The 22,532-nt window shown below is 59.2% G+C and overlaps 1 protein-coding gene across 3 annotated transcripts; it reads left to right on the top strand.

The window, feature by feature from the left end:
• The first annotated feature begins 1,529 nt into the window (after positions 1-1,529).
• NFKB2 (nuclear factor kappa B subunit 2) lies at positions 1,530-21,972 on the top strand. 3 transcript variants are annotated; one of them, XM_053949444.1, is made up of 27 exons: positions 1,530-1,719; positions 3,592-3,639; positions 5,794-5,865; positions 6,012-6,079; positions 6,209-6,336; positions 15,285-15,329; positions 15,666-15,744; positions 16,217-16,257; positions 16,359-16,457; positions 16,704-16,855; positions 17,448-17,554; positions 17,702-17,860; positions 17,949-18,053; positions 18,197-18,282; positions 18,408-18,546; positions 18,626-18,745; positions 18,843-19,028; positions 19,186-19,327; positions 19,466-19,580; positions 19,782-19,986; positions 20,077-20,246; positions 20,391-20,493; positions 20,608-20,837; positions 21,031-21,100; positions 21,218-21,390; positions 21,468-21,579; positions 21,668-21,972. In XM_053949444.1, exons 1-27 carry the CDS (start codon positions 1,640-1,642, stop codon positions 21,781-21,783), a joined length of 3,150 nt encoding a protein of 1,049 aa, XP_053805419.1. In that variant the 5' UTR covers positions 1,530-1,639; the 3' UTR covers positions 21,784-21,972. The 3 variants fall into 3 exon arrangements, with proteins under 3 accessions (XP_053805419.1, XP_053805420.1, XP_053805421.1); XM_053949445.1 differs by lacking the exons at positions 1,530-1,719; positions 3,592-3,639; positions 5,794-5,865; positions 6,012-6,079; positions 6,209-6,336 and adding exons at positions 11,169-11,189; positions 14,028-14,210; XM_053949446.1 differs by lacking the exons at positions 1,530-1,719; positions 3,592-3,639; positions 5,794-5,865; positions 6,012-6,079; positions 6,209-6,336 and adding an exon at positions 11,180-11,189.
• The last annotated feature ends 560 nt before the right edge of the window (positions 21,973-22,532 follow it).

The following is a 22,532-nucleotide window of genomic DNA, read 5'->3' as shown; positions in this document are numbered from 1 at the left end:
GTTCTGAAGCCACTGTGCCGGGCATTTTCGGCCCAGCTGCGCAGAAGGCAGCCCCGCGGGGCTCGTGCTTCTCGCCTGTGGCCCGGAGCGATCCGAGCCGTGCCAAGGCTGCTGGAGGCGGCAGCCCCGGCGCAGCGGGCACTGTTCCCACTGTCCATGTGGTGTGGAGGCTGCCGGGAGAGGGAGGGCCAGGCCTGCTGCCGGCTGGCAGAGGGCTGCACGGGGCAGCTTTGGGGAGCACAACCGCCTCGGGAGCAAAGTTCTGGAGTGCAACGCTTGCTCCGAACTGATGGGCTGAACAGCGAGGAGAGACCCTGGGGCCCGTGAGGAGGCTGCTTGGAGTGCAATTCAATGCAGAGGACAATGAGATCCCCCAAGACTACAAGTCCCAGTGTGCAGTACTGCTCCTGCGCTTGTGTAACCAACACCCTGGCCCGGGAGAGGTGGTGGGCAGCCAGGGCTTGTCTCCCACACAGGCCACTGTGGCAACTCCTCTCTGCAGAAGGCAGAGGGAAAGTGCAGGCTTTATAAGCACCAGATGCTCCATTCTCCAGGGGTGTGCACACCCCTTGGTGATGGAGGATGTGTTGGGACTTGAAACACATCCCCACAAGCAGCGAGGGAGCAAGAGGGCAAGTTATTGCTGAGTTCCCAATAGGGAAATGGAACGGTCATGGCCTTACCACAACCCTACTTCTCTGCCAAGGGAAGTTGTGCTTCCTTTCCTCACATTTTCAGTGTAAGAAAAATGGAAATTTCTCTGGGCAGCAGGGTTGGTGGTTGGCTGCTAAACTTGATCCCTAGTTGGAGAAAGCGTCTGGGAAGAGGATCGGGTGCGTGTGCAGGCACTGGCTGGCAGTGTGGCTGCAGCCCTTTAGTGAGAGCACAAGGCCACTCACTCCTCGCATGCAGAGCCTTGTCCTCAGGAGGGAATGCTGAGCCCCATGGAAGAAGAGTGAACTGAACAAGGTCTTCTCTGCCTGGCCCCTGCAGAGTGCGACTGCACATGTCGCAGTACCTCCTGCCTCGTCCTTTGACAGTGCCGTTTGGGCCACGCTTACAGGAGCCCACACTTTTGCTGACGTGCGCGCCGGGCTGGTGTTCAGAGACAGCATCACCTGCAGCTGAGGGGGGTGAGGCCCCCAGCTCTGCAGCCGGCTGTCGATGCCCGAGTCAGCCTCGGCAAAAGCTGTTCGGGCCCCCAGCTCCCGGGAGGAGTGTTCGCTGCTGAGCTGTGCCAGCCCTCCCCTGCGCTCTACGGGAGCCTGTCCCTCGCTGCGGCTCAGCCGAGCGCGCTGTGGGGCCGCCCGCCCCGCGGAGCCCGCCGTTGCCGGCTCCGTGCCGTCCTGCTCCCCTCCCCAGCACTGACCTGCTCCCCGGGCCGGCAGCGCGGGCGCCACGTGGCGCCGGGGGCCGCGCCGGGCCCGTCCCGCTCCCCGCTGCCGCCGGACGGGGCGGGCCCGGCCCTGCCGCCGAGCGGGACCCGCGCTGCCCCGGGGCGGGGCCGGCCTGGGCTGTCCCGGCGCCGCTCCTCACGGCCTGACCCGCTCCGCCCGGCCCCGGCCCCGGCCCCGTCGCCCATGGGGAGCGCGGCCCGGCGGCGGCCCGGCGGCCCCGCTTGCCCATAGCCCGGCGGGGCATGCCCGGCCCCAGGATGCCGGCCTGGGGGATCCTGCCCGTCACGCTGCCTGCCTTCACCATCACCGGCATGTGGATCGTGTGAGTGCCGCGGGGTCGCCGCCAGCCTCCCACGCACGGGCGGTGGGGCCGGGGCCCGGGGCGGGTGCTGCGGGATAACTGAGGGCCGGGGGCTGGAGGATGCTTTAGGGTGGGATGCTGCGAAGTGAGATGCAGCGGGCTGGAGGTTGCGAGGAGCTGCTCTCCCCGGTCATGTTGGGGCACTTCTGGACACTCAGGGGCTTCCACACCTCCCTGAACCCCCACAGCCGCCCTGCGTGGTCCCCGCGTCCTCTGCAGCAGCGCTGGCATGTGCCTCCCTGTCCTTAAATCCCTGACACCCTGCGGAATCGCGCGCCCCTGTCCCGGCGTGAGGGCGGCTGACGCTAAGGTGGCACAGGAACGGTATTGAGAGGCACGCCACCAGCCCAGGAACTGCAGCGCCAAGGCTACAGTCCGTGAATGGGCACCCATCCCATGTGGTGGGTGGGTGGATGGATGGATGGATGGATGGATGGATGGATGGATGGATGGATGGATGGATGGATGGATGGATGGATGGGCGGGCCTTGTGCTAGGAGTAGAGGCTATGTCACTTGAGTGAACAGTACTAGTCCATCCCAGTAGTCCATTTCTCAGGCCTTAACACTGGTAAGCAGTGGATGAAGGACTTTTCTCAAAGGTATCAAGAGGTTCAGTATAGGTGGTGGGATTTCCTGAGGTGTGGGATGGAGCAAAAGCATCCCACATGCATGCAGGTTTCTCCAAGAGCTTCCCCCTGAAGTATTGCCTGTCCTACTTCACGACAAAGCCAAATGTTGAACCTGGTGCTAGGAACTTATGCTGCAAGTTTTTCCCTCGGACACCTTGCAAAGCATGGTCTGTCTCCTGTGAGTGATCCTGGGGGGCAAATGCCCCTCCAGACCAAAGCAGCACAGGTGGGAGTTGCTGCTTATGATCCTCACAGCCTGAGCTACCCTGGGAGTGGCCCTTTTGGAGACCTGTGCTGGGAGATGGCTCGGAAAGGGGTCTGCTCCTTGGTGGCTGGGGGTGCTGTTCCTTAGTTTCCCCATCTGTCCTGCTCTTTGCCTCTGTTCTGAGAGCATCCTTTTTGCAGCTCAGCTGTACACGGCCAGCTTGGGAAGGAGAGGGGTTTTCATACTAGTGTTGGGGCCTGTTTTTAACCTGAGCTGTTCACAGCTGCCAGTGATTTGAACAACAGGGTGCTGCCCACTGCTGTGGCTGCCCGGCAGGAGGGCTCCTTGATGGCTGGGGTGGGGGCCATGGGGCTGAGACCCCATGGAGTGGAGCAGGATGCATGTCATGAACCCCTTGTTACACTGACTGAGGCACAAGGGTGACTCTGCAGTGAAATGCTTGATGGAGCTGATCTCCCCATAATGCCCTCCCAACACACTGGCTACTTTTCCAGACTTCCTTTAACTCCATTGCTGGCCAGACAGGGGCTGGGGAAAGCACAGCAGAACCAGTGCCATTGGGTGTCACCCGGCACAGCTGGTGGAAAGCCCCGATGCCAGGGGCATGCCAGGCAGGCTCTGTGACAGAGCAGTCCCCCAGAGCCCGTGGAGCACAGCAGCACGATGGAGAAGAGGCCTCACACGAAGCAGCTGCACTGAACTGGAGCAGGAGATGGCTCTCAGCAGGGATGGGGGTACAAAGCGGGGAAGCCTCGTCCCAGCAGTGGGAGTTCTGTAGAGCATGCACTTGTTTTTCTTTTTCCTGCTTTGTAAAGCTGGGAGGTGCCACAGGATGAGTGCTGGCCCCTGGCAGGCAGTAAGGCCCTTTATCCTCTGCTCTGGTCGCTAGTCCCTGGGGCTGCTCTGGGTGCTGGCAGGGAATGGGGATGCAGGGAGACGGGTGGCTGTGGTAACCCTGTTGTTGTCTCTCCTCCAGATACGCCATGGCACTGTCCAACAACCACATCTGCCCTGTCCACAACTGGTAAGGCCTGTGGGGAAGCAGGGGCTTTTTGGCACATCCTGGCTTGATTAAAGACCTCATAATGCCAAGTCCCTCCATACCTGTCCCACCTGTCTGACCAAGCTGTGTCAGACCACTGGGTTGCTGAGGCACTCCCTGCACCATGACTGTGCTGAAGGGGGGTTGGGGATGGTGGGAGTACTAAAGGGGCACAGAGCTACCTTCTTCCCCAGCAGACGTGGTGGTGTTGGGGTGCAAATGCCACAGGGCACATGCCTCCTGCCCAGCCGAGTGGCTTTTGGGAGCAGAACAGCTTGGAGCTGCTGTCAGGGCTGGGCTGCCCTCCCTCCCCTGCTCAGGCTCATCTGTGGTAATGGCTGCTCTGGTGAACAGTCCAGCCTCACTGCAAACCAGGCAGGGAGAAGGAGGCCTTTGAAAAAACACAGCATGTAGAAAGTATGAAAATAAGTGGTCAGGGAATTACAGAGGGCTATGTGTCTCCATGGAAAAGGTTGTGACTTGCTTGCTTGAGGCTAAATCTGGCAGTGCCAGGGGGATGGGATGGTCCTGCAGCACCCAGACACCCCATGGGCAGAACTGCCTGCAACACCCCCAGATGGGGGAAGAGACAAGGGCTGGGAAAAGAAACACTGTTTGGTCTCTTGGCAACTCCTTCTGCAGGGTTTTTGGCTTGTAGCGTCGCCTTAAAAATCTGCCCAGAAAGATCCATGTTAGTTTAATTCTTGCTGGAGTGTTTGAAGAAGTGAAAAAAAAAAACCTGCTGCCATTTCCTGCCTGATGGCCGATTCTGCCCTGGGAAGAATGTGTGTGTTGGGTTGTCTCTGCCGCACAGCCAGCCCTTAATGACGAATAATGCTTCCCAGCCTTGGGCTGCTTACTTTAAACAAAATAATAATAAAAAAAACCCTCCCAAACCAAACATGGCCCCAAGAGCAGCCTTTGAGGAGGCCGTGGGGCTCCACGCCTCGCCTGGGTTTAGTGGTTGGAAAACAAAGCCACCAGTAAACTGAGGAGACTGAAAAAACATCAGAGCCCAGCCCAGCTCTTTCCAAAAAGGCTTTTTTAACCATGTGCTTGCAGCATAGCTGGAGGTGGTGGATGGACAGCCTGGACGAGGGACAAGGCAGCACTGTCCCCCCACAGCTCCCCCCACAGCACTGTCCCCCCTCAGTCTCCCCCCACATGTGGGACTTGGGGTGTCTGAAGAGGCCCTTTGGGGCAGAGGACTTTGCACTCACTGCCTGTGGTGTGAGTAGGGGTCCCACTAGGCCATGCCAGGCAGAGGTCCTGGATGCTTGAGTGATGCTGCAGCAAAGAGACACCCAAAAACCCACTTCCAGTGTGTGCCAGCTCCTGGGAGAGCTGTGAGGGTGAGGGCGCATGAACCCCCGCGGTGGGAATTTGGTTTGGGTTGCAGTCAGCAGCTGTGGTACAGGAAGGGCTGATAAGAGCTCGGGGTGCCTGGACCCACGGGGTCTGTGGGTGCAGGAGGTGCTCCCAGTGCACTGCAGTGCGTGCGGGCAGCAGAGCTCTGCCCAGCCCGGCAGTGCTGGGACTATCCCGGCCGTGCTGCTGGTGTGCCTGGCTCCAGGGCAGCCTGGGGTTGGCTCTGGTCACGTTGTCCCTCAGGCAGTGTCTCCCAGCTCCCTCCCTCCCTCCCGCCCTCCCAGCTTCGGTGGCACTGCCCCGGGGGTGCCTGTGGCTGTGGGTGCCATTCCCCACACAGCTCAGCATTCCAACCCATCCCCTGCAAACCTGGAGCTGTCAATGGCTGTGTGCCCAGCTTCCCTGGTGCTTCCATCCTGGGAATATGTGAGAGGGCTGGCAGGTGGGTGCTCCTGCTCCTGTCTGGGTGTGGGGCTGCCAGAACCCCCTGAGCCCACACCCCGGCCTGCACAGCCTCTGCCCTGCCATGGCCTGTCCCTCACAGGCTGGGGCTTGGGGTGAGCAGCAGAGCCAGCAGGCAGGGAACAGGCTGTGGAAACACAGGCATGATTCTACCTGTTGGGCAGTGGGTCACTCCCTGCAGGTTGTGGGCACATCCCTGGATTTGGGTTGCACTCAGCAGCAACTCGGCTGCCCTTGCAGGGCAGGAGACAGGAGGGTGCTGGGCAGCGTCTCGGCTCTCCTAATCGGTTCCTTTGCTGCTGGCAGGAGTTACAACCAGTCATGTGACATGGATGGCCCCAGCTCCTGCTGCACACTGGATCACATACCCCTGGTCAGGTGAGCAGCCTCAGGGTGGGGACACGGGTAAGAGCTGCTCTGAGACCCCTCCAGGGCAACCCAGGAGGGTGTCCTGCAGAGACAGCCAAGCACACACCTCTGCGCCCTCTGTCTGAGCGCTCCGTGGATCTTGTTTGTCCCCACAGCAAGTGTGGCACCCTGCCTCCCGAGAGCTGCTTCTTCAGCCTCATCTGCAGCCTGGGCTCCTTCATGGGTAAGTGCCTGCTGCCGGGGAAGCAGGGCTGGGAGAGGCTGCCCTGCACCCACCCTGGCATGGGGCAGCAGTGGGATGAGGGGGGCCGCAGACAGTGGTGTGTGACAGGGCTGTGTTTCCCTCCCGCAGTCATCCTGGTGGGTCTGCTGCGCTATGCCCACCTCCTGGAGCGCCTGGGACCGTCCCTCCTCAACACCCTGGGGCTGGCCACTGGCTGGGTCTGCGCTGCTGGCCTCACCATGGTTGGCAACTTCCAGGTAAGGCATCTCCTCAGGAGTCTCTGGGGTAGGGGGGCAGGAGAGGGCCTTGGCTGGAGCAGGGCAATGCTGTGCTCAGCAGGGTAGGGTTTGGGGTCGTTGGTTTAGTCCAGCGTCCCATCCATGCAATCCTTCCCCTGAGTCAGTGCTGTGCTTCCCAGGGTGCTGGGTGTCCTCTTTGTATATTCATAGTTCAAGTCCAGATTAAGCTGCTGGGTTTGGTTAAACCTGAGCCCTTACCTGAGCCCCCTCTGCACTGTGTCCTCTCCATGGGCACGTGCAGGGGCAGGGACATGCTGTTCAAGCTGCTCCTGATCCTGCCCAGGGGGTGACGCCAGGAAACTGTCGGGGCAGAGCCTGTGCTCACGGGGAGCGGAGCGGGCCCAGGCTTGGCAGCACACGGCGGTGCTCAGCCCCTGCCTGCTCTGCCAGGCACCGGCCTCCCGGCAGCTGCCTGTGGCAGCCAGTCCCTCCTGCTTGGCAGGAGGCTGCTGCCCACACCAGCCCTGGGAGAAGTTCTGCAGGCCCTGATCCCCCTTGTGGCCCAGCCGTGGTGAGCAGTGCTGGGCTGTGACCCTCAGGAGGGGTGCAGGCAGTCCTGATGTTGCTCAGGGCAGAGGGCAGCCCCTGCCTCTGGGCACAGCCGGGCTGCTGGCCCATGGATAAAAGAAACAGAGCTCTTTGAGATCCCAGCAATAGATGGTGGATCCAAGTTTGCTTTTCAGCCAGGAGTCAGGCACAGGGTGAGCTGCCTGGACCTGCTCCCAGCACTGTGTGCACCCCTTCCTGGGCAGGAATACAGCTCCTGGAGCAGAGTCATGCTGTGATAGGCAGTGTCCCAGGGTGTTGGCACTGATGGTTTCTTCCCCACAGGTGGATCACGCCAAGGTGCTACACTACATTGGGGCAGGGGTGGCTTTTCCCACCAGCATGCTGTTCCTGCTCCTGCAGTCCATCCTCACCTACCGCATGGCAAAAACCCGAGGGCAGTACTGGACCGGCCACTTACGTAGCATCCTCACCACTGTGGCCTTCTTCACCCTCGTCTTCAGTATCCTGAAGGGTGTGGGAAGAAGACTGGTGGGAATAGGCTGGTGAAAGGTGGTCCTGACGGTGGGGTATATGCCCCGTATTCTCTATCCTTTGGTCTGGCAATGAGGCATGGTGCCAGGAGAGGAGCTGGGCAGGGCACTGAGGGTGAGCAGCTCACTGCAGGTGTGGGCTAGAGGAGCATCAGTACCAGGGCTGGGCAGGGGAAGGGATGCTGGTGGGTGTCTCTTGGGGTGCTGGCATGCCCCAAACAGCTGTGCCCTGGCTGCTGCAGCCCAGCCACCACTGCAGGCTCCAGTCACACCCCACCTAGGTCTGGTTAATTGTTGGACTTTTTTAATGGACAAAGGTATTTTGAGCCCTTGGCAATGCAATCTGGGTTACCCCTCTGACCAAAGCTGAGTACAAAAGCGCTGTGTGCAGGTGCCAGGTGGGTGCCTGGCAGCACCTCTGTCAGCCAGAACTTCTGGGCACTCGCCAGCCAACCTGCCCATGGGACAAGGAGGGGTTTGGTGAGCAGGTTCCAGGGTCTGCAAACACTTTACCAGGGAGGGAGGGCATGGCATCAGATGGGCTGGAGCTCAAAGAATGGTCCCAAGTGTGTGGCTGGGGAGTGAGGAGCTTATTTGGGACTGAGGTTGGAGATAAACTGGGAAACAAGGTAGTGGTTATTGGGCAGGAAGGGGAAAAAGCATGCAGTGTCCATAGATCCCAAAGAGGCTGGCTGGGGTCTGGCTGAGGCGAGCTGCACGACAGGAGCCTGGAGGTGCTGGCAGGCCTGTCACGTATCAGAGGGTCCTGCTCTATCACCACATCAGGCAGGCAGGCTGGGAAGCAGGCAGGGAGCTGGGAAAGGCAGGGCTGCTGCAGGGCCATGCCAGCTGGGAGGGACAGGAAGGGCATATAAGGACAAGGAAGACAGGACTGGTGCCCATCTGCTGTGGCCATTCTGCTCTGTAAGCTGTGGGACTGTCAGTGGGCAAGCAGCGAGCTGTGGTGTGGACAGTGTGGGGAAAGGGCTGGGATCTTTCCTGATGGGATGAGGGGAGGGAGCAGACGGCTCTACACTGTACAGGTCAGGTCCCTGCTTCTGCAGCTCTCCCAGATCTTGGTCTCACTTGCAGAAGGCATGGGAGGCTTCACCTGGAGGGCTGGGGAATGTGCCTCCTCCCCTCACCTGTAGTAGCTCTTGCAATAGGTTTCCCTGGAGATTTTTGATGGGGATGAGAGAAGGATAAAGAAATTCTGGTAGTGGTATGATCTGGAGAAGTGGGAGCAGGCCTCCTCTCTGGGGTGGGCCAGCCTGCAGCACAGAAGGACAGAAGGTGCTGCAGGACTGGGATGCAACAGTTCAAACCCTGTTTCAAAGGTTGAGTTTTATCATCTTTGACTGTATCCTGTTAGAGGATGGGGACCACCAGCCTGGCTTGAGGAAGAGGCAAGGAGTGTGGGGAAGTTGAGCATCTGGGTACCTGGCTTGCACTGAGACCTGCAGCCTGTGCTCCTCCTGCTCTGGCCTCTTCAGATAATCCCAGCCTGGCATCAGTGCAATGATTTACCAAGGCTGGTTTGGGCATGTGTGCCACTGCTTCACCTGTGCCAGGGCCCTTCTGGTGCTGGGAGAAGCATGTGGGTGTTCCTCAGTGTTAGGAGTGGTGGTGTGTTTCCTGCAGAGGATGGGTACTCATGTCCACCCCAGCATGCGGTAACAGTGGGACATGGTCCTCCACGGGGTGGTTGGGGTTCAGCTGTACTATCCTTGACTGGGATACCCTCAGGTGGCGTGTTCTTCATCCAGGAGAGCTTCGTGCTACAGCACGTGGCTGCCTTGTGTGAATGGATGTTCATCATTGACGTTCTGGTTTTCTACGGCACGTTCACCTTTGAGTTTGGGGCCATCTCCACAGACACCTTCCTGGTCCTGCTGAAAGCCAGCCGGGCCCCCAAAAGTTACAAAGGCGAGAGCAGCCTGTCCAGTACGGCCCACATCCACAGCCATGTGGAGGGCCTGGCCATGGCCTGATCCCCACAGGAGGCAGCCCATAGAGGAGACCCCAAATTGGGCTCTGCCAGTGACTCCCAACCTTGAATATCTCTGAAAACCCCGCTGCTGTGTGTTTGTGTGTGTGTGTGTTTATGTGTTTTTGTGTGTGTGTGCACGTGGGCCTGCAGTGCTCTCCACTCTCAGCAGGAGCTGTGTCCAGTGCTCCTCTGGCAGCTGCTGCCCCTGCAAGAGCTGTCCTCTCCCTGCCCACAGGGTTTGGGGTCACTGCTTGGGTGTGGGGATGCCAACCTGGTGCTATCAGCAGAGCCAGGATCTGCCCCTGGGCGTTTGGGGTAGCCTGGTCTGAGTCAGGCTGCTGAAGGCAATCATACTGAGGCTTCCTCCTGTAAGGGATGTGGGGGAACAGGGGGCTCACCCTCCCTTCACCACACAAGCCTGGTGTGCTGGAAGGGGAAGAGATCTCTGTTCTTCCCTCCTCCACAGGGGTAAGCAAGCCTTCCAGCTGGCTACTGTGACTGTCAGAGGAGCCAAAAACACAGAGTGCCTTTTCCCTTTCTTGGGAAGTGACTGCACTGCTGGTCTGTCTGCAGCCCCAGTGAGGATGGCAGCAGGGGGTCTCTCCCTGCCTGCCTTCCCAGATGGGGGTGGTGTCTCACTCTGCTGCAGGATGACACCAGCAGCCCCAGCTGGACTGTGCTGACCCCACCACCCCCCCTCCCCCCCGCCAGGGCTCTCACTGCTCAGGGCCTTGTATGCCGTCAGTCAATGGCTTTTCCTACATTTTTTCAGCTTTGAGAATTGCTGAGGCAGGTTTCACCGCCCTGGTCACAGCATTTCCCTGCTTCCAGCTAGTTTGGGAAATGAGTCTCCAAATTTACCATCACACAGGGGATGTCCTGCAGACACCATGGCTGCTGAGCAGGGAACTTCTGCTCTGTGCCGCTGCCAGCCGAAGCTGTCCCGCGGAGTGCAGCCATGGAAAGGGGAAGCACTTCAGAGGAAGCATGTACCCCATTCTTCTGGGACTCCCAAATCCGTCCGCTGGTGCCTTGGCCAATGCCTGCCTGGCAGGAGCTCATCCCCCTCAGTCGCAGCATCCTTGGGCTGAGGTGCAGCCTGGGGTGTCCTGGGCAGGGGTTGAGGTGTCGAGGAGTATGAGTGCTGTGTGTGCATGCCTGTGTGTGTATGCATAGATCTACAAATACATACACACACAGACACACAGACACAGACACACACACACACACATATATATATAGAATCCCCTTGTCCCTGGAGAGGGGCATTTACTGCTGCTGCTGCGCGCATTGATCAAGTTGGGCTTTCCTATTTGCCCACCTTTTCCAAACTGGCCTGTAAATCCACCAGTATATGTAGTTCAAAGAGGAGCCTTTCTGACTTTTGTATCTAATATATTTTTTAAAAAGTATATATAAAGACAACAGTGAATTTACAATAATAAAAGTGAAAATCAGCCGTGGGTGAGACAGACGGTCCTTCCCCGCTGGAATAGCAGCTGGCCTTGGGAATGGGGTGAAGGGTCCTGTCCCCCCCCCCCGGAGGACAGCCATGAGCCCGGGGCTCGGTTCCCTGACCGGGTGCCAGCCAGGTGGGATAGGCGATATCGCCGGAATGCAGCAGTCTGGAGTTGCCCGTCCCTTCGGGGGTCCCCTAGCCCGCCCTCCTGCTGTTTCCGCCGGGCGGAGCCGGGTCCGGGAAGCCCCGGGAGGCGGAGTCGGGTCGGGACTTTCCCGGTACCGCGGCCGGGGCGCGGCGGCCGGCCCGCGGCTGGGTGAAGGTAAGCGGCCGGGCCGGGGTGTGGGTCCTGGGGGGTGCCGGGGGGACGCGCCCGAGCAGCGGCGGCCAGGGCTACCCGGGCCAGCGGGAGAACGGTTCCCAGGGAAAGGGAGCTGAGCGGTCCAGAGGTTTAAAATCCCTGTGCTTGGGCTGCCCGTCCCAGCGGAAGGGTCCTGGGCTCCCTCTCGCTCCAGCTGCTACACCGGTCCCTGGTTGCCTCTGGCCGGCCATGCGGCCAGCTGGGGTGGGGGTTTTTGGGAAGATCCAGGTTGGAGAGACAGTTGCTCTCTTGGAGGGGAGTGGAGACAGCAAGTCCCAGCGCTGGCGGTTAAACCCTTTTCCCTGCCGGTGGGGAAGTTCCCTATTTTCTACGTTGCCAGGTGTTGCCACACCTTGCTATGGGCCAGGTTCTGCCCCATCCTGCAGCTCTCCCTCTTGCGTCCTGAGCCCTGCCTGCGCTGGAGCCGGGCTGGCCTGCTGCCCGCTCCGGGGGGAATCAGATCTGTGCCTGCAGACTCGGCAAGCTATAGCCCAAATGGAGCCTTGAGCACCAACACGGCAGTGGTACTGTGGGTAGAGTGGAAACTGGAGTGAGTGAAAGACAGCGAACGCGGGGTTGACGCTGGCAGGGGTTCTCTAGGGGCATACAGCTGCATTAATAGTTCATAACAGCAGAGGAGCTGATTTACAGGCCCTCAGAGGAGAAAACCAGAAGATCAGTGGGTGGCTGGGGTTTGCCAAAACCAACTTGATAGCCACAATGGGAGTAAAGGCATTTTATGCAGACATATATACAAACGGCTTCAGTGCTCAAAGGCAGGCTGTCAGGAGGAGAAGGCTTAGGAAGCTTTCAGAGAGAGGGGATTTCTCTCTGCCATACTTGCTGGTCAAGGACTTGGTTTCCAGGAAGGGTCTCAGAGCAAAGTCACTGTGAACGCAATATGAGAGAGACTCAGCAGCCTCTTGGCAGTAGATGCTGGGATTCCAGGGATGGAACAGAGCACAGGATTTGCACAGAAAACAAGGCCAAGTATTTAGGGCTATTGTTTGCAGGTGTTAGCAGACCCAAGGGAAATCAAAATGTGAAGGGAAGAGTATGTTAGAGGAGCAGCCAGCTGAGTGGCTGGAACATGTCAGCTGTACACCAGTGCAGTTCAGAGCAGAGCTGTACTCATGCTGCCTCCTGCATTTCTGGAGCACCCTTTCCCATGGCTACTAAACACTCCTGCCTCAGATGGGCTGACGTATGTTTCCCTCCTGCCTGCAGGGCATCAGCTCTGCAAGTCAGCCGACTGTCATGGGAGGAAAGAAAATAGCACCTGCATTACTAGGTCATGTTCAAGGAGCTGCAGGCATGGAAGACTGGCTTTAACTCTCACTGCTTGCCAAAAGCTGACCCTTAATTGAAGCACTCTGGCTGGCACAGGAAGGCTGTGCCATCTGGCAAGGGTGCTGTGGCGGTGCCGCACTCCAGGTCAGGGAGCTGATGCTGCTCTGGGAACTGCCTTGCAGCTGGATTGCTGCTCTTTTCCCCCATTCCCAGCAACGCCCAGAGAATCCTTCCTGAACCCTAGGAATGTGTGAAGATGGGAAGGAATTAGCCAAGTGAATGGGGTCTGCAGTTCAAGCCCATGATTCAGGGCAAATGTGTGGGGAAGACAGAGCAGGGGATGCTACTGATGGAGGAAGGAGAGATGTGTTCCTTTCTGGCATGTGTGGGGGATAAAAGCTGCATATGCTACACTGCTAGGGGAAACCCCAAGTCCTGGAGGCCAGAAAGGCATGCTGCTTGGCACGGGAGGCAGGACATCACCTTGAGAGCAGGTCTGAGGTTGCCTGAGGTTGCTTTTCCAGGAAAAAGGAAGCAGGTGGTGACACCATCTCTGGTCAGCAAGCAAGGTGGACTTCCTCCCGCACACACTGCACAAGGGTGCAGGGATATGGCTGGCAATCTCCAGAGACAGCCAGAGCTGGGTGGGATGGGGAGATGCAGGTACAGCTCCATGACATTCTTTAGTCATGCTGTTTGCTGCAACAAGTGGAAGTGTCCTGGGCAGCAGTGAGTGAGCTGTGAAAACCTCTCAAGAGGAGATGGAGCTGATGCCACTGGAGAAGGGGAGTTGTGCTATTCAAGGGGCACAGTCTATTCTCATCCAGCAGGTTCAGGCCTGGACTCCCCCACCAGGCTCAGTGGGTGTAGGGTAAGTGGCTGTTCCCAGCACACTGAGGAAGGTTGTTTGTCCCTTTGTTCACCTCTCTGGAAGATCTGTGTCCAGCAGATAGGGTGGCTGACTGGTGGTGGCAGACTGAAGCTGTCCAGGTGGGTGATCAGTGGGATCCCAACAGGAGGCAGTCTGTGCTGCTTCCCACAGACCAGTAGGGGGTTGTGTCCATGTTCCTAGGCCTTCGGAAGCCCCTGCAGAATGACAGGAGGAAGGTCCCCACCTCATTTTGCAGTGCTGGATCTCTCCTTTCACCTTCCTTGCACCTTCCCCTGCACTTGCAAGTCCCACAGACCCCACATCCCAGGCTGCACAGTTGCCTGAGATGCATCTCCTTGCGTAGGTGGCAGACCAACCGGAAAGAACCTCAGGCTTGAGGTCACAGGACAGTCCCTTTGGAAGACTTGAGTGGCTGAAAAATCTCTTTGATATAGCTCTGTTCAGCTTCTGAAGAATATGAGTCACGCACGGATTGAACAATCCCCTTCCTTCCCCTCTTCTCCCACACACTCGAAATCCCCTGAGTGGGACCTGCAGCAACCACTGATTCAGAAATTCATGGTATGAGGGCATTGTGGAGTAAGATGCGGGATTTCTTTTTTTTTTTCATTGGTTAGTGAGAAGAAATGCGGAGCGTGCCCGTAGGCTCTCCCCTGATCCTGCCCCTTTGCTAGAAGTCGCCGGTGGTTTTCTGTGGTCAGGCAGACCTGACCCCAGCAGAACTCCCGTCTGTGGTACTGGCAGTCCCTATGGCGATGCTGGGGCTGAACGGGTTGCTGAGACCAACCTCTTCCTCCCCGGTGAGTAGGAGGGTGTGAGCGCTGTGGGCCCTTGCTGCTGGCAGTGCCTTGCTGCGGTCGGCGGGAATTATCCAGTGCTGAGTGCTGGGGCGGTGGGAGATGCTTCCACAGGGAGCTCTGGAGCTGCCACTTCCACTTTGAAGCCAGTGGAAAGGAGGCAATGGGAGCGCGGATAACGAATGCCTCTCTCTGGCCACCTCCGCGGGTAGGATGCAGGGGCTGCTGTGTAAGTTGAAACTGGGGAGAGGGAAAGCACCCTTTTGGGTGCCTGGCAAGGGGCTGCTGACTCTGCAAGGTCCTGGAGAGATCCCCTTGTCCAGAGGGGAGCCAATGGACTTGGGGACAGCACTTTGGGGCGACTCCTGTTTTGAGTTCATAGGGGCTTGGAGACGACATCCCAGTGCGGGAGACACATCCCTGTGCAGGATGGGATGATGTGGGTAGGGATCTTGGGGGACCCAGGGGTTTCTGCGGGGGTTTACGGCTCGGGCGGGTGGTTTCAGCCGTGCTGCACTGCAGGTCTTGCTGGGGAAGGGCTCATGGCAGCGCAGCGGGGACTGGCACCCGTAGCGGGACAGGGGGCCGGGGACGGTGTGGGGCAAATCCCTCCGTACTCTCGAGGGGAAAATACGGCACATCTGGCGCCCCGGAGCTGCCAAGCAGCGCCCGGGCGAGAACGGCCGGGGGAGGCGGGCGGGAGAGCTCCGGGATTTCCAGCCCGCCCGGGGCTCCAAGTCCAAAATTCCCAGGCGAGGAGGGGACAGCCCGTCCTATTGCCCCGAGCGGCCGCCGGCGGGCGCAGGAGCAGCCGGGCCGAGCAGAGCCCCGCTCCGAGCAGAGCCCCGGGCGGAGCAGAGCCCCGGGCCGAGCCGTGCCGGGCCGACCTTCCCGTTCCGTGTCCCCTGTCCCGTGCCCCGAGCCGGGCCGGGCCGTGCCCCGGCCGCGGCGGGGCGGGGCGGGGCGGTGACGCGCGGTCCCGTCATTTCCCGGCTCGGCGGGGTTTCTAGGGACTTTCCGGAGCGGCGGTGCCTTCCTGCAGCCCCGCTCCCCGCTCAACCCCCCCTCTCCCCACAGGCCGGCGGCCGGCCCCGCGCCGACATGGACGAGCAGTTCCAGCCCGTGAGTGCGGCACGGATCGGATCGGATCGGCCCGGGGGGCTGTCGCTGCCTGGTCCCGGCCCCGGAGCTGGGCAGGGGGCAGTGCCCGACCCCACGGGTGGGGTGGGAGGTGGGGGTCCGTGCCTGCTTCCGGGATGGGAGGTGGGAGGGTCTGTGTCAGCCGCCAGCGTGGGCACTCAGGGGTCTGCACCTGCCCACCTCTCTTCCCGGGGAGGGACAGGGATCTGTGCCTGCCCCGATGGGATTCTGTGCCAGACTGCCATCACTCGCCCAGGGTAGTTGGGGGATTCCAGCCCCAACACACTCATCACACTCACCTTCCCTCCCATCACCTAGTGCCTGGATGGGATTGACTATGACGACTTCAGTTTTGGCTCCCACATGATGGAGCAGAAGGAGCCTCTGATGGAGACAGGTAAGGGCCCCTCTGGCTGTACCCTTCCAGGGGTCCCCAGCTGCGGTGGAGTTTCCCAGCAGGTTGACTCATGTCTTTTAGTTGCCAGAAGCACCACAGGCTTTCTCCTTACTGGTCCCACTGTGGACTAACTGGAAATCCCTGCCCCATGCCACCAGGATGGGGCTTGTTCCATCTGTTCCTACTACTCAGTTTGCCAGGGACTGCCAAGTTGGGCTGTGACCTCCCGGGAGTCCCTGTTTCCCAAGTGGCAGAGCATCCTCTGGCCCTCCTCTCCTCTTCTTGCCTCTCTGACTGCTGTTCTCAGCTGGGCTGTGACAGCACAGGGTTTGGGGGCTCTGAGGACCCCCGTGGGACAGACAGGGGTCACAACACCTTCAGTGCTGTCCCTCTATCTCCAGCATCCTTAGTGAGAACATGCACTTTGGTTATCCCATGTTTCTCATTGGTACCTCTCCTTTTTGTCCTCCAGTGGAAGGTCCCTACCTTGTCATTATTGAGCAGCCAAAGCAGGTAAGGATGTCACCCAGGTAAAGACAGGTGTAACTGTCACCTTTGCTCTCATGGCATCAGGCTTCGGCCACCCTTGGCTGACGCGCTCTTTGCCTCCACAGCGGGGTTTCCGATTTCGGTACGGCTGCGAGGGCCCTTCCCATGGGGGGCTGCCAGGAGCATCCAGTGAGAAGGGGCGCAAGACCTATCCCACTGTCAAGGTGAGCAGTGCCATGGGAAGGGGATGGAGCAGTGTCCTCAGCCGCTAGTGCATGAGCATCAGGAGGGAGCCTTGAAGGAAGGACAGGAAATTTATAATAAGCTCTTGTGTATCTCCTGGTGCTGGAGGGATGGGAGAGCTGCGGCAGGAGGGGTGATGGCCATGGGGAGGGATAACAGGGATTTGTAGAGAATCCTTCAGGTTCCTGGCTTGTTGTTCCTGACCCCCATCTCCTTCTTCCCTGCAGATCTGTAACTACACAGGGATGGCCCGGATTGAGGTAGACCTGGTGACGCACAGTGACCCTCCCCGTGTACATGCCCACAGCCTGGTGGGCAAGCAGTGCAACGAGGCTGGCAACTGTGTCACGATCGTGGGACCCAAGGACATGACTGCTCAGTATGTGCAAGGAGGACCCAGGGTGGTCCTATGTGAGGTGCCTGTGGGTGCTGCCTGCAGCTTTTGAGATGGGGAGAAGATAGGGGTTAGTGCACTCTGGAGCTGGGTTTGCTGGATGAGGTCAGGCATGTGTAGTTCATTGTTACAACTCTGTCCCCATAGCATTTCGCCTGTCTCTGGGTTTTGACATATGCAGCTTATTTTGAGCTTCTGTCCTTGAGGTTGCAGCTCCCCAGCTTTGCAGATGACTTTTGAAGTCAGCCTGAGTCACAGTTATTCTGCCACTGCTGCAGTTGCTCTTACATATCCATCCCTGGTTCAACTCGGTACCATTTGCATCACTCTGACCTTCAGTCCTCCTGGTCTTGCCTTTGACAGCCCTCTGGACTTGTCACCTGTGGGAGCCCAGAATTTCTGGGGCTCCTTTTCTCTCCTCTGTGGTTGCTCCTCTTCTGCCGCACACACGCACTGATTCCCTGCTGCCTGAGTGGCACTGCTCCGTGCTCAGGACCTTCCCAGCTGCAGGAGTATGTGCCCCTTTCGGCTCCTGGCCTTGATGCTCCCAGATCCCAGCAGGTTCCCTCTTCTCCAGGTTCAGCAACCTGGGTGTGCTCCATGTCACCAAGAAGAATATGATGGAGATCATGAAGGAAAAGCTGAAGCAGCAGAAGATGCGCAACAGGAGCCGGCTGCTGACGGGTGAGGGCAGCTGGGGACTCAGTGGGCCTTGGCACTGTGGGCTGACAGCTGGGGGCTGGGCTTAGCGTGTGGCTGGGGTGGGTAGGGAGAGGGCCTGGAGCACTGTCCCCCCGTACAGCCTGACAGTTTGTTCCCCTGCCCTGGCAGAACTGGAGCTGCGTGAGATCGAGCTGGAGGCAAAGGAACTGAAGAAGGTGATGGACCTGAGCATTGTGCGGTTGCGCTTCACCGCCTACCTCCGTGACAGCAGTGGGAACTTCACGCTGGCTCTCCAGCCTGTCATCTCAGATCCCATCCATGACAGCAGTGAGTGTGGGGCCAGTCCAGGAAAGGGATGGGGCAGGAGGCGGTAAAGACTTCTGCACAGTGACTCCCAACACCTCTTGATCTGCAGAGTCCCCCGGAGCTTCCAACCTGAAGATCTCACGGATGGATAAGACAGCAGGCTCCGTACGGGGAGGAGATGAAGTTTACTTGCTGTGTGATAAAGTTCAGAAAGGTAAAGCCATTCTCTCCAGATGAAACCTTCTGGAGGGGCTGTAGCAGGAGAGACCCAGGGACCTTGGGTGGTCAGGGATCTTTGTCCTTGGAGCCTGTTTGGGGCAAGAGGACAGGCACTGCCAGTGCCACTTCTCTCCCCAGATGACATTGAGGTCCGTTTCTACGAGGATGATGAGAACGGCTGGCAGGCCTTTGGGGACTTTTCTCCTACAGATGTGCACAAGCAGGTACAGGGGAGGTGGGGAGTGTCCTGCTCTGCTTCAAGGCAGATGAATCCCTTGTGGGGTGAGGCAGCCCTGTCCCCAGCTTCAGGGATGAGCAGAACCTTATGTCCATCACGTCCTGCCCACAGTATGCCATTGTCTTCCGCACACCGCCCTACCACAAGCCCAAGATCGACCGTCCAGTCACCGTGTTCCTGCAGCTGAAGCGGAAGCGAGGAGGGGACGTGAGTGACTCCAAGCAGTTCACCTACTACCCCGTGGTGGAAGGTGAGCACCACCCAGGCAGGCTGGCATGTCCCCTGCTGTTGGGGCTGCCTCTCACCCTGCTGCCCCTCTCTCCCCACAGATAAGGAAGAAGTGGAGAGGAAGCGCAAGAAAGTCCTGCCTCAGTTTCCTCAGCACTTTGGCGGTGGCTCGCACATGGGGGGGGCCGGCGGTGGGGCCGGGGGCTTTGGCTCTGGAGGAGGTGAGTGGTGATGACTCTTCCTCCTCCTCTCTCAGATGGCTGAGGTCTGGCCCTGGGGGCTCCCTTCTGCTCACCCATCCTCCGCCCTGCCCCACAGGTGGGAACCTCAGCTTCCCATACTCCTCTGGGCTGACCTACAACAGCATCTACTCGCCTGGCCCCCACCCAGTGGGGAGCTACCAGGGGGGTGTGCAGATGAAGGGCCCCGAGGCAGAGGGGCCTGGGAGCGACAGGCAGGCACCTGCAGAAGAGCGCACGTACTGCAAGGAGCTGCAGAAGCACGGTAGGAGGAGCTGAGCTTGAGGGAGGGCTGGGGCACATTGCGCAGGAGAGGAGGCATGGACTGGGGAACTTTTGGGGTTGTGTGCTGCTCTCCACACCTGGTGGATGCAGAAGGGTGGATGCTGCTCCTGGAGGTGACATCCTGCTTTGCCCCCCAGCCCAGCTGTGCCAGCTGTGGATGCTGGCGTTAGCCCGTCGCAATGCCCACGCCCTGCTCGACTACTCGGTCACCGCCGACCCCCGCATGCTGCTGGCAGTCCAGAGGCACCTGGCCGCGTCACAGGATGAGAACGGAGACACGTGAGCACATGAGGGGTTTGAAGGGAGAGCATGGTGGTCTTCATGTCTGTCAGAGCCATTATGGGGGCTCTTGAGGGCAGCAGGGAGTACCTGGAGAAGCACAGAGCTGAGCTAGGGGCCATCCCACTCTCTCTACAGGCCTTTGCACCTCGCTATTATCCATGAACAGACAGCTGTGATCAAGCAGCTGATCGACATCATTGTTAGCATCCCCAGCCAGCAGATCATCAACATCTCCAATAACCTGCAACAGGTACATGTTTTTCAGAGCAGCCAGTTCTCCTCTACCTGGGAGTAGTTCCTCACTCCTATTTTCCAATCCTGGGGGCTCCTGTAGCTGCTCCTGCTGAGGGGAGGCTGCAGATCTGAACAAGTTGCAGCTACTGGAGAGAATGGTGGTACAGAACTTTGCTCCTCTTGTGAGCGCTGCTGAGGATGTGCTGCTGTTGTGCAGACACCACTGCATCTGGCAGTCATCACCAAGCAGCCCCAAGTAGTCCAGCTCCTGCTGCAAGCCTGCGCCGACCCAACCTTGCTGGATCGCTATGGCAATTCCCTGCTGCACCTGGCACTCCAGGCTGGCGATGAGATGCTGAGGACGCTGCTGGCTCACCTGGGCTCAGATGCCCCTTATTTGCTCCACCTGCCCAATTTCCATGGTGAGTGTGGTTCAGGGGCAATGGGCAGGACCTCAGTGGTGCCATCATGGGCTTGGCCAGAAGGCTGCTGAGCCTGTCCCCATCTTGCAGGCCTCCTGCCTGTGCATTTGGCTGTGAAGGCAAAGAGTTTGGCTTGCCTGGACCTGCTGGTCAGGACGGGAGCAGATGTGAATGCAGTGGAGAGGCAAAGTGGGAGGACCCCGCTGCACCTGGCTGTGGAGATGGAGAACCTGAACATGGCCACCCACCTGGTGAAGAAGGTATGGAGCAGCTGGTGTAGTGGTGGCTGTGGGACAGGGATGAGGTGCAGGCTCCTGGCAGAAGTGGGGGCTCCGCTGAGGCCTTGGGGTGTAGGAGGAGCAGTGCTCAGGTAGCCCATCCTCATGGTCTCACACCTTTCTTAGCTGGGAGCAGACATCAACAGCCGAACTTTTGATGGGAACACCCCCCTGCACTTGGCTGCTGGCCTGGGCTCCCCCACCCTCACCAAACTGCTCCTTAAAGCTGGTAAGGCACTGCTCTTCCCTCCTTCCCTCCCCATAGCTCTGGCTGCCTGTGCTGGCTGGTGCCAGGTACAAGGTCAGACCCGTGGGCCTGGCTCATGCCACCCTTTCCCTACAGGGGCAGATGTTTTGTGTGAGAATGACGAGCCCATGAGCCTGTCCTCATCAGAGGCCAGTAGTGACACAGATACTGACCCTGAGGAGCAAGAGCTGGCCATGGATTTGGGGGAGCCAGCCCTGGCTGCAGAGCACAGCACCAGCTCCAAGCTCTCTACACAGGGGCACTGGCAGGCAGGGCACAGGCAGCGCCGCTGCCACACGTCCCTGGACCTGACTCGGAGCCAGAAGGTGCGTGGCGCAGCGGGACAAACTCACTGGGAAAGTTTCTGTGCAGGCCATGGCATGGATGGGGCAGAGTTCCAGGAGATGCTCCTGTGAGGATGCCTGTGCTCCTCTGTGTCCTGCAGAGATCCAAGGTGTGAGGAGGCAGTGGGGGATCTAGGCAGTGCTTTGGAAAATTGACATTCATGTCTGTCTGCAGGTGCGGGAGATCCTGCTGCAGGCCTCCCAGCAGGGGCCCGAGGCAGAACTGCCCACTGCCCCCCAGCCAGGTGAGCAGCCCCTCCCTCCCCCACTCCCTCAACTCAGAAGCACCACACCTAGGCAGGGTAACACCCTCCCAGCAGCAAGGATGGGCAGCCTGTGATGGGGGCATCTCTTCAACACAGGGAAGGTCCTGTCACTGGACAATGAGGCACTGCAGGGGCTGGAGCAGCTGCTGAATCAGGACTGCAGTGGGTCAGACTGGATCGAGCTGGCCAAGCGCCTGGGGCTGTGCAGCCTCGTGGAGACCTACAAGGACACTCCCTCGCCCAGTGTCAGCCTCCTGCGCAGTTATGAGGTCAGTGCGTGGTTGGGGTGCCTCTGTCCCCTCTGCCTGTCTGGCCATCAGCCCTACTCAGTGTCCTTTCTCTGCAGCTGGCAGGTGGCAGCCTGGGGGGACTGCTGGAGGCACTTGACTCCATGGGGCTCCACAATGCCGTGAGGATGCTCCACAAAACCGAGGCACTGGAGAAGCTGCAAAGCACAGGTACAGAGTGAGGGCTGGGGCTGGTGGGCTGTCTCTGCTGTCCCTCCCGTTGCCCCGTCACTAAGAGCATCCGGGGATTGCTTTGCAGAGCTGAAGGAAGACAGTGCCTACGGCAGTGAGTCGGTGGAGGAGGAGCAGGCGTCCACACTAGCCCTGAAGCCACGGGGTGAGCTGCCGCCCAGCCAGCAGCCACAGGTGCACTGAGGAGCCAGCCAGCAGCCCTTGTGACCGCACAGGGAGCTGCACTGCCCTCTGCCTTACCCACACAAGTGCCTTCTGGACTTGGGGTCCGGCTGCCTGGACTCAGGGGGATGGGATGCAGCTGGCTCCTGCCCGTCTCTGCTCTTATTTAATGGTTCCTCTTCTGAATAAAAGGACACGGGTTCTATTAGTCTTTGCCCTCCCTCTCTCCAGCCCCAGCAGTGAGCTGGGCACTAACCCACCTGAACCCTGCCTGGGTCTGGAAGTCTGGCAGCAAGGAGACAGCTGCCAACCCCTCCTCAGCATCCCTCGGTGCTGGGGCTGTCCCCAGCCATGGGGAAGAAACCACAGCGTACCCAAGAAATGAAGAGCGAATTTTACTTCAGTAACTGAGAGAAGAAGCTGTACAAAGGTTGTTTTTTTTTTCCCCCACCCCCCAAGCCACCTGGGGCAAGGGTGGATTTTTTTTTTTTTTTTGCAATAGACTTAAAAGAGCAGAATAAAAAGTTTTGACACATTCGCAAAGTCAGTGCTGAAACCAGCCAGCCCCTGGTCACAGCCCTTCACTGTGCCTGGACCCCTTTTTGGACAGTCCTGCAACCGTGCTCCGTCACTTGCACCTTGCTCTAGACAAGCATCCTTCAGCCCACTCTGGAGTAGTGAGGGCTGCCCCAGCCTGCCCCTCACCTTGGCAAGGAGGGAGCCTGTTGCTGAGGAAGGGGCTGCACCAGTGCTGCTGCAGCATGAGGACT

Source organism: Vidua chalybeata, chromosome 8, assembly GCF_026979565.1.
Source record: "Vidua chalybeata isolate OUT-0048 chromosome 8, bVidCha1 merged haplotype, whole genome shotgun sequence".
In the NCBI taxonomy this organism is placed as follows: Eukaryota; Metazoa; Chordata; class Aves; order Passeriformes; family Viduidae; genus Vidua; species Vidua chalybeata.
The sequence above is the reverse complement of the archived record's forward strand: the minus strand, read 5'-3'. Positions and strand labels throughout refer to the sequence as shown.

Excerpts from the sequence above, each read along its gene's own strand:
- NFKB2 (XM_053949444.1), top strand. The coding sequence starts at position 1,640 with ATGCCCGGCCCCAGGATGCCGGCCTGGGGGATCCTGCCCGTCACGCTG. Across the intron at positions 16,458-16,703 it reads AGACCTATCCCACTGTCAAG|ATCTGTAACTACACAGGGAT; the intron begins GTGAGCAGTGCC and ends TCTTCCCTGCAG. Across the intron at positions 17,861-17,948 it reads AGATCCCATCCATGACAGCA|AGTCCCCCGGAGCTTCCAAC; the intron begins GTGAGTGTGGGG and ends CTTGATCTGCAG.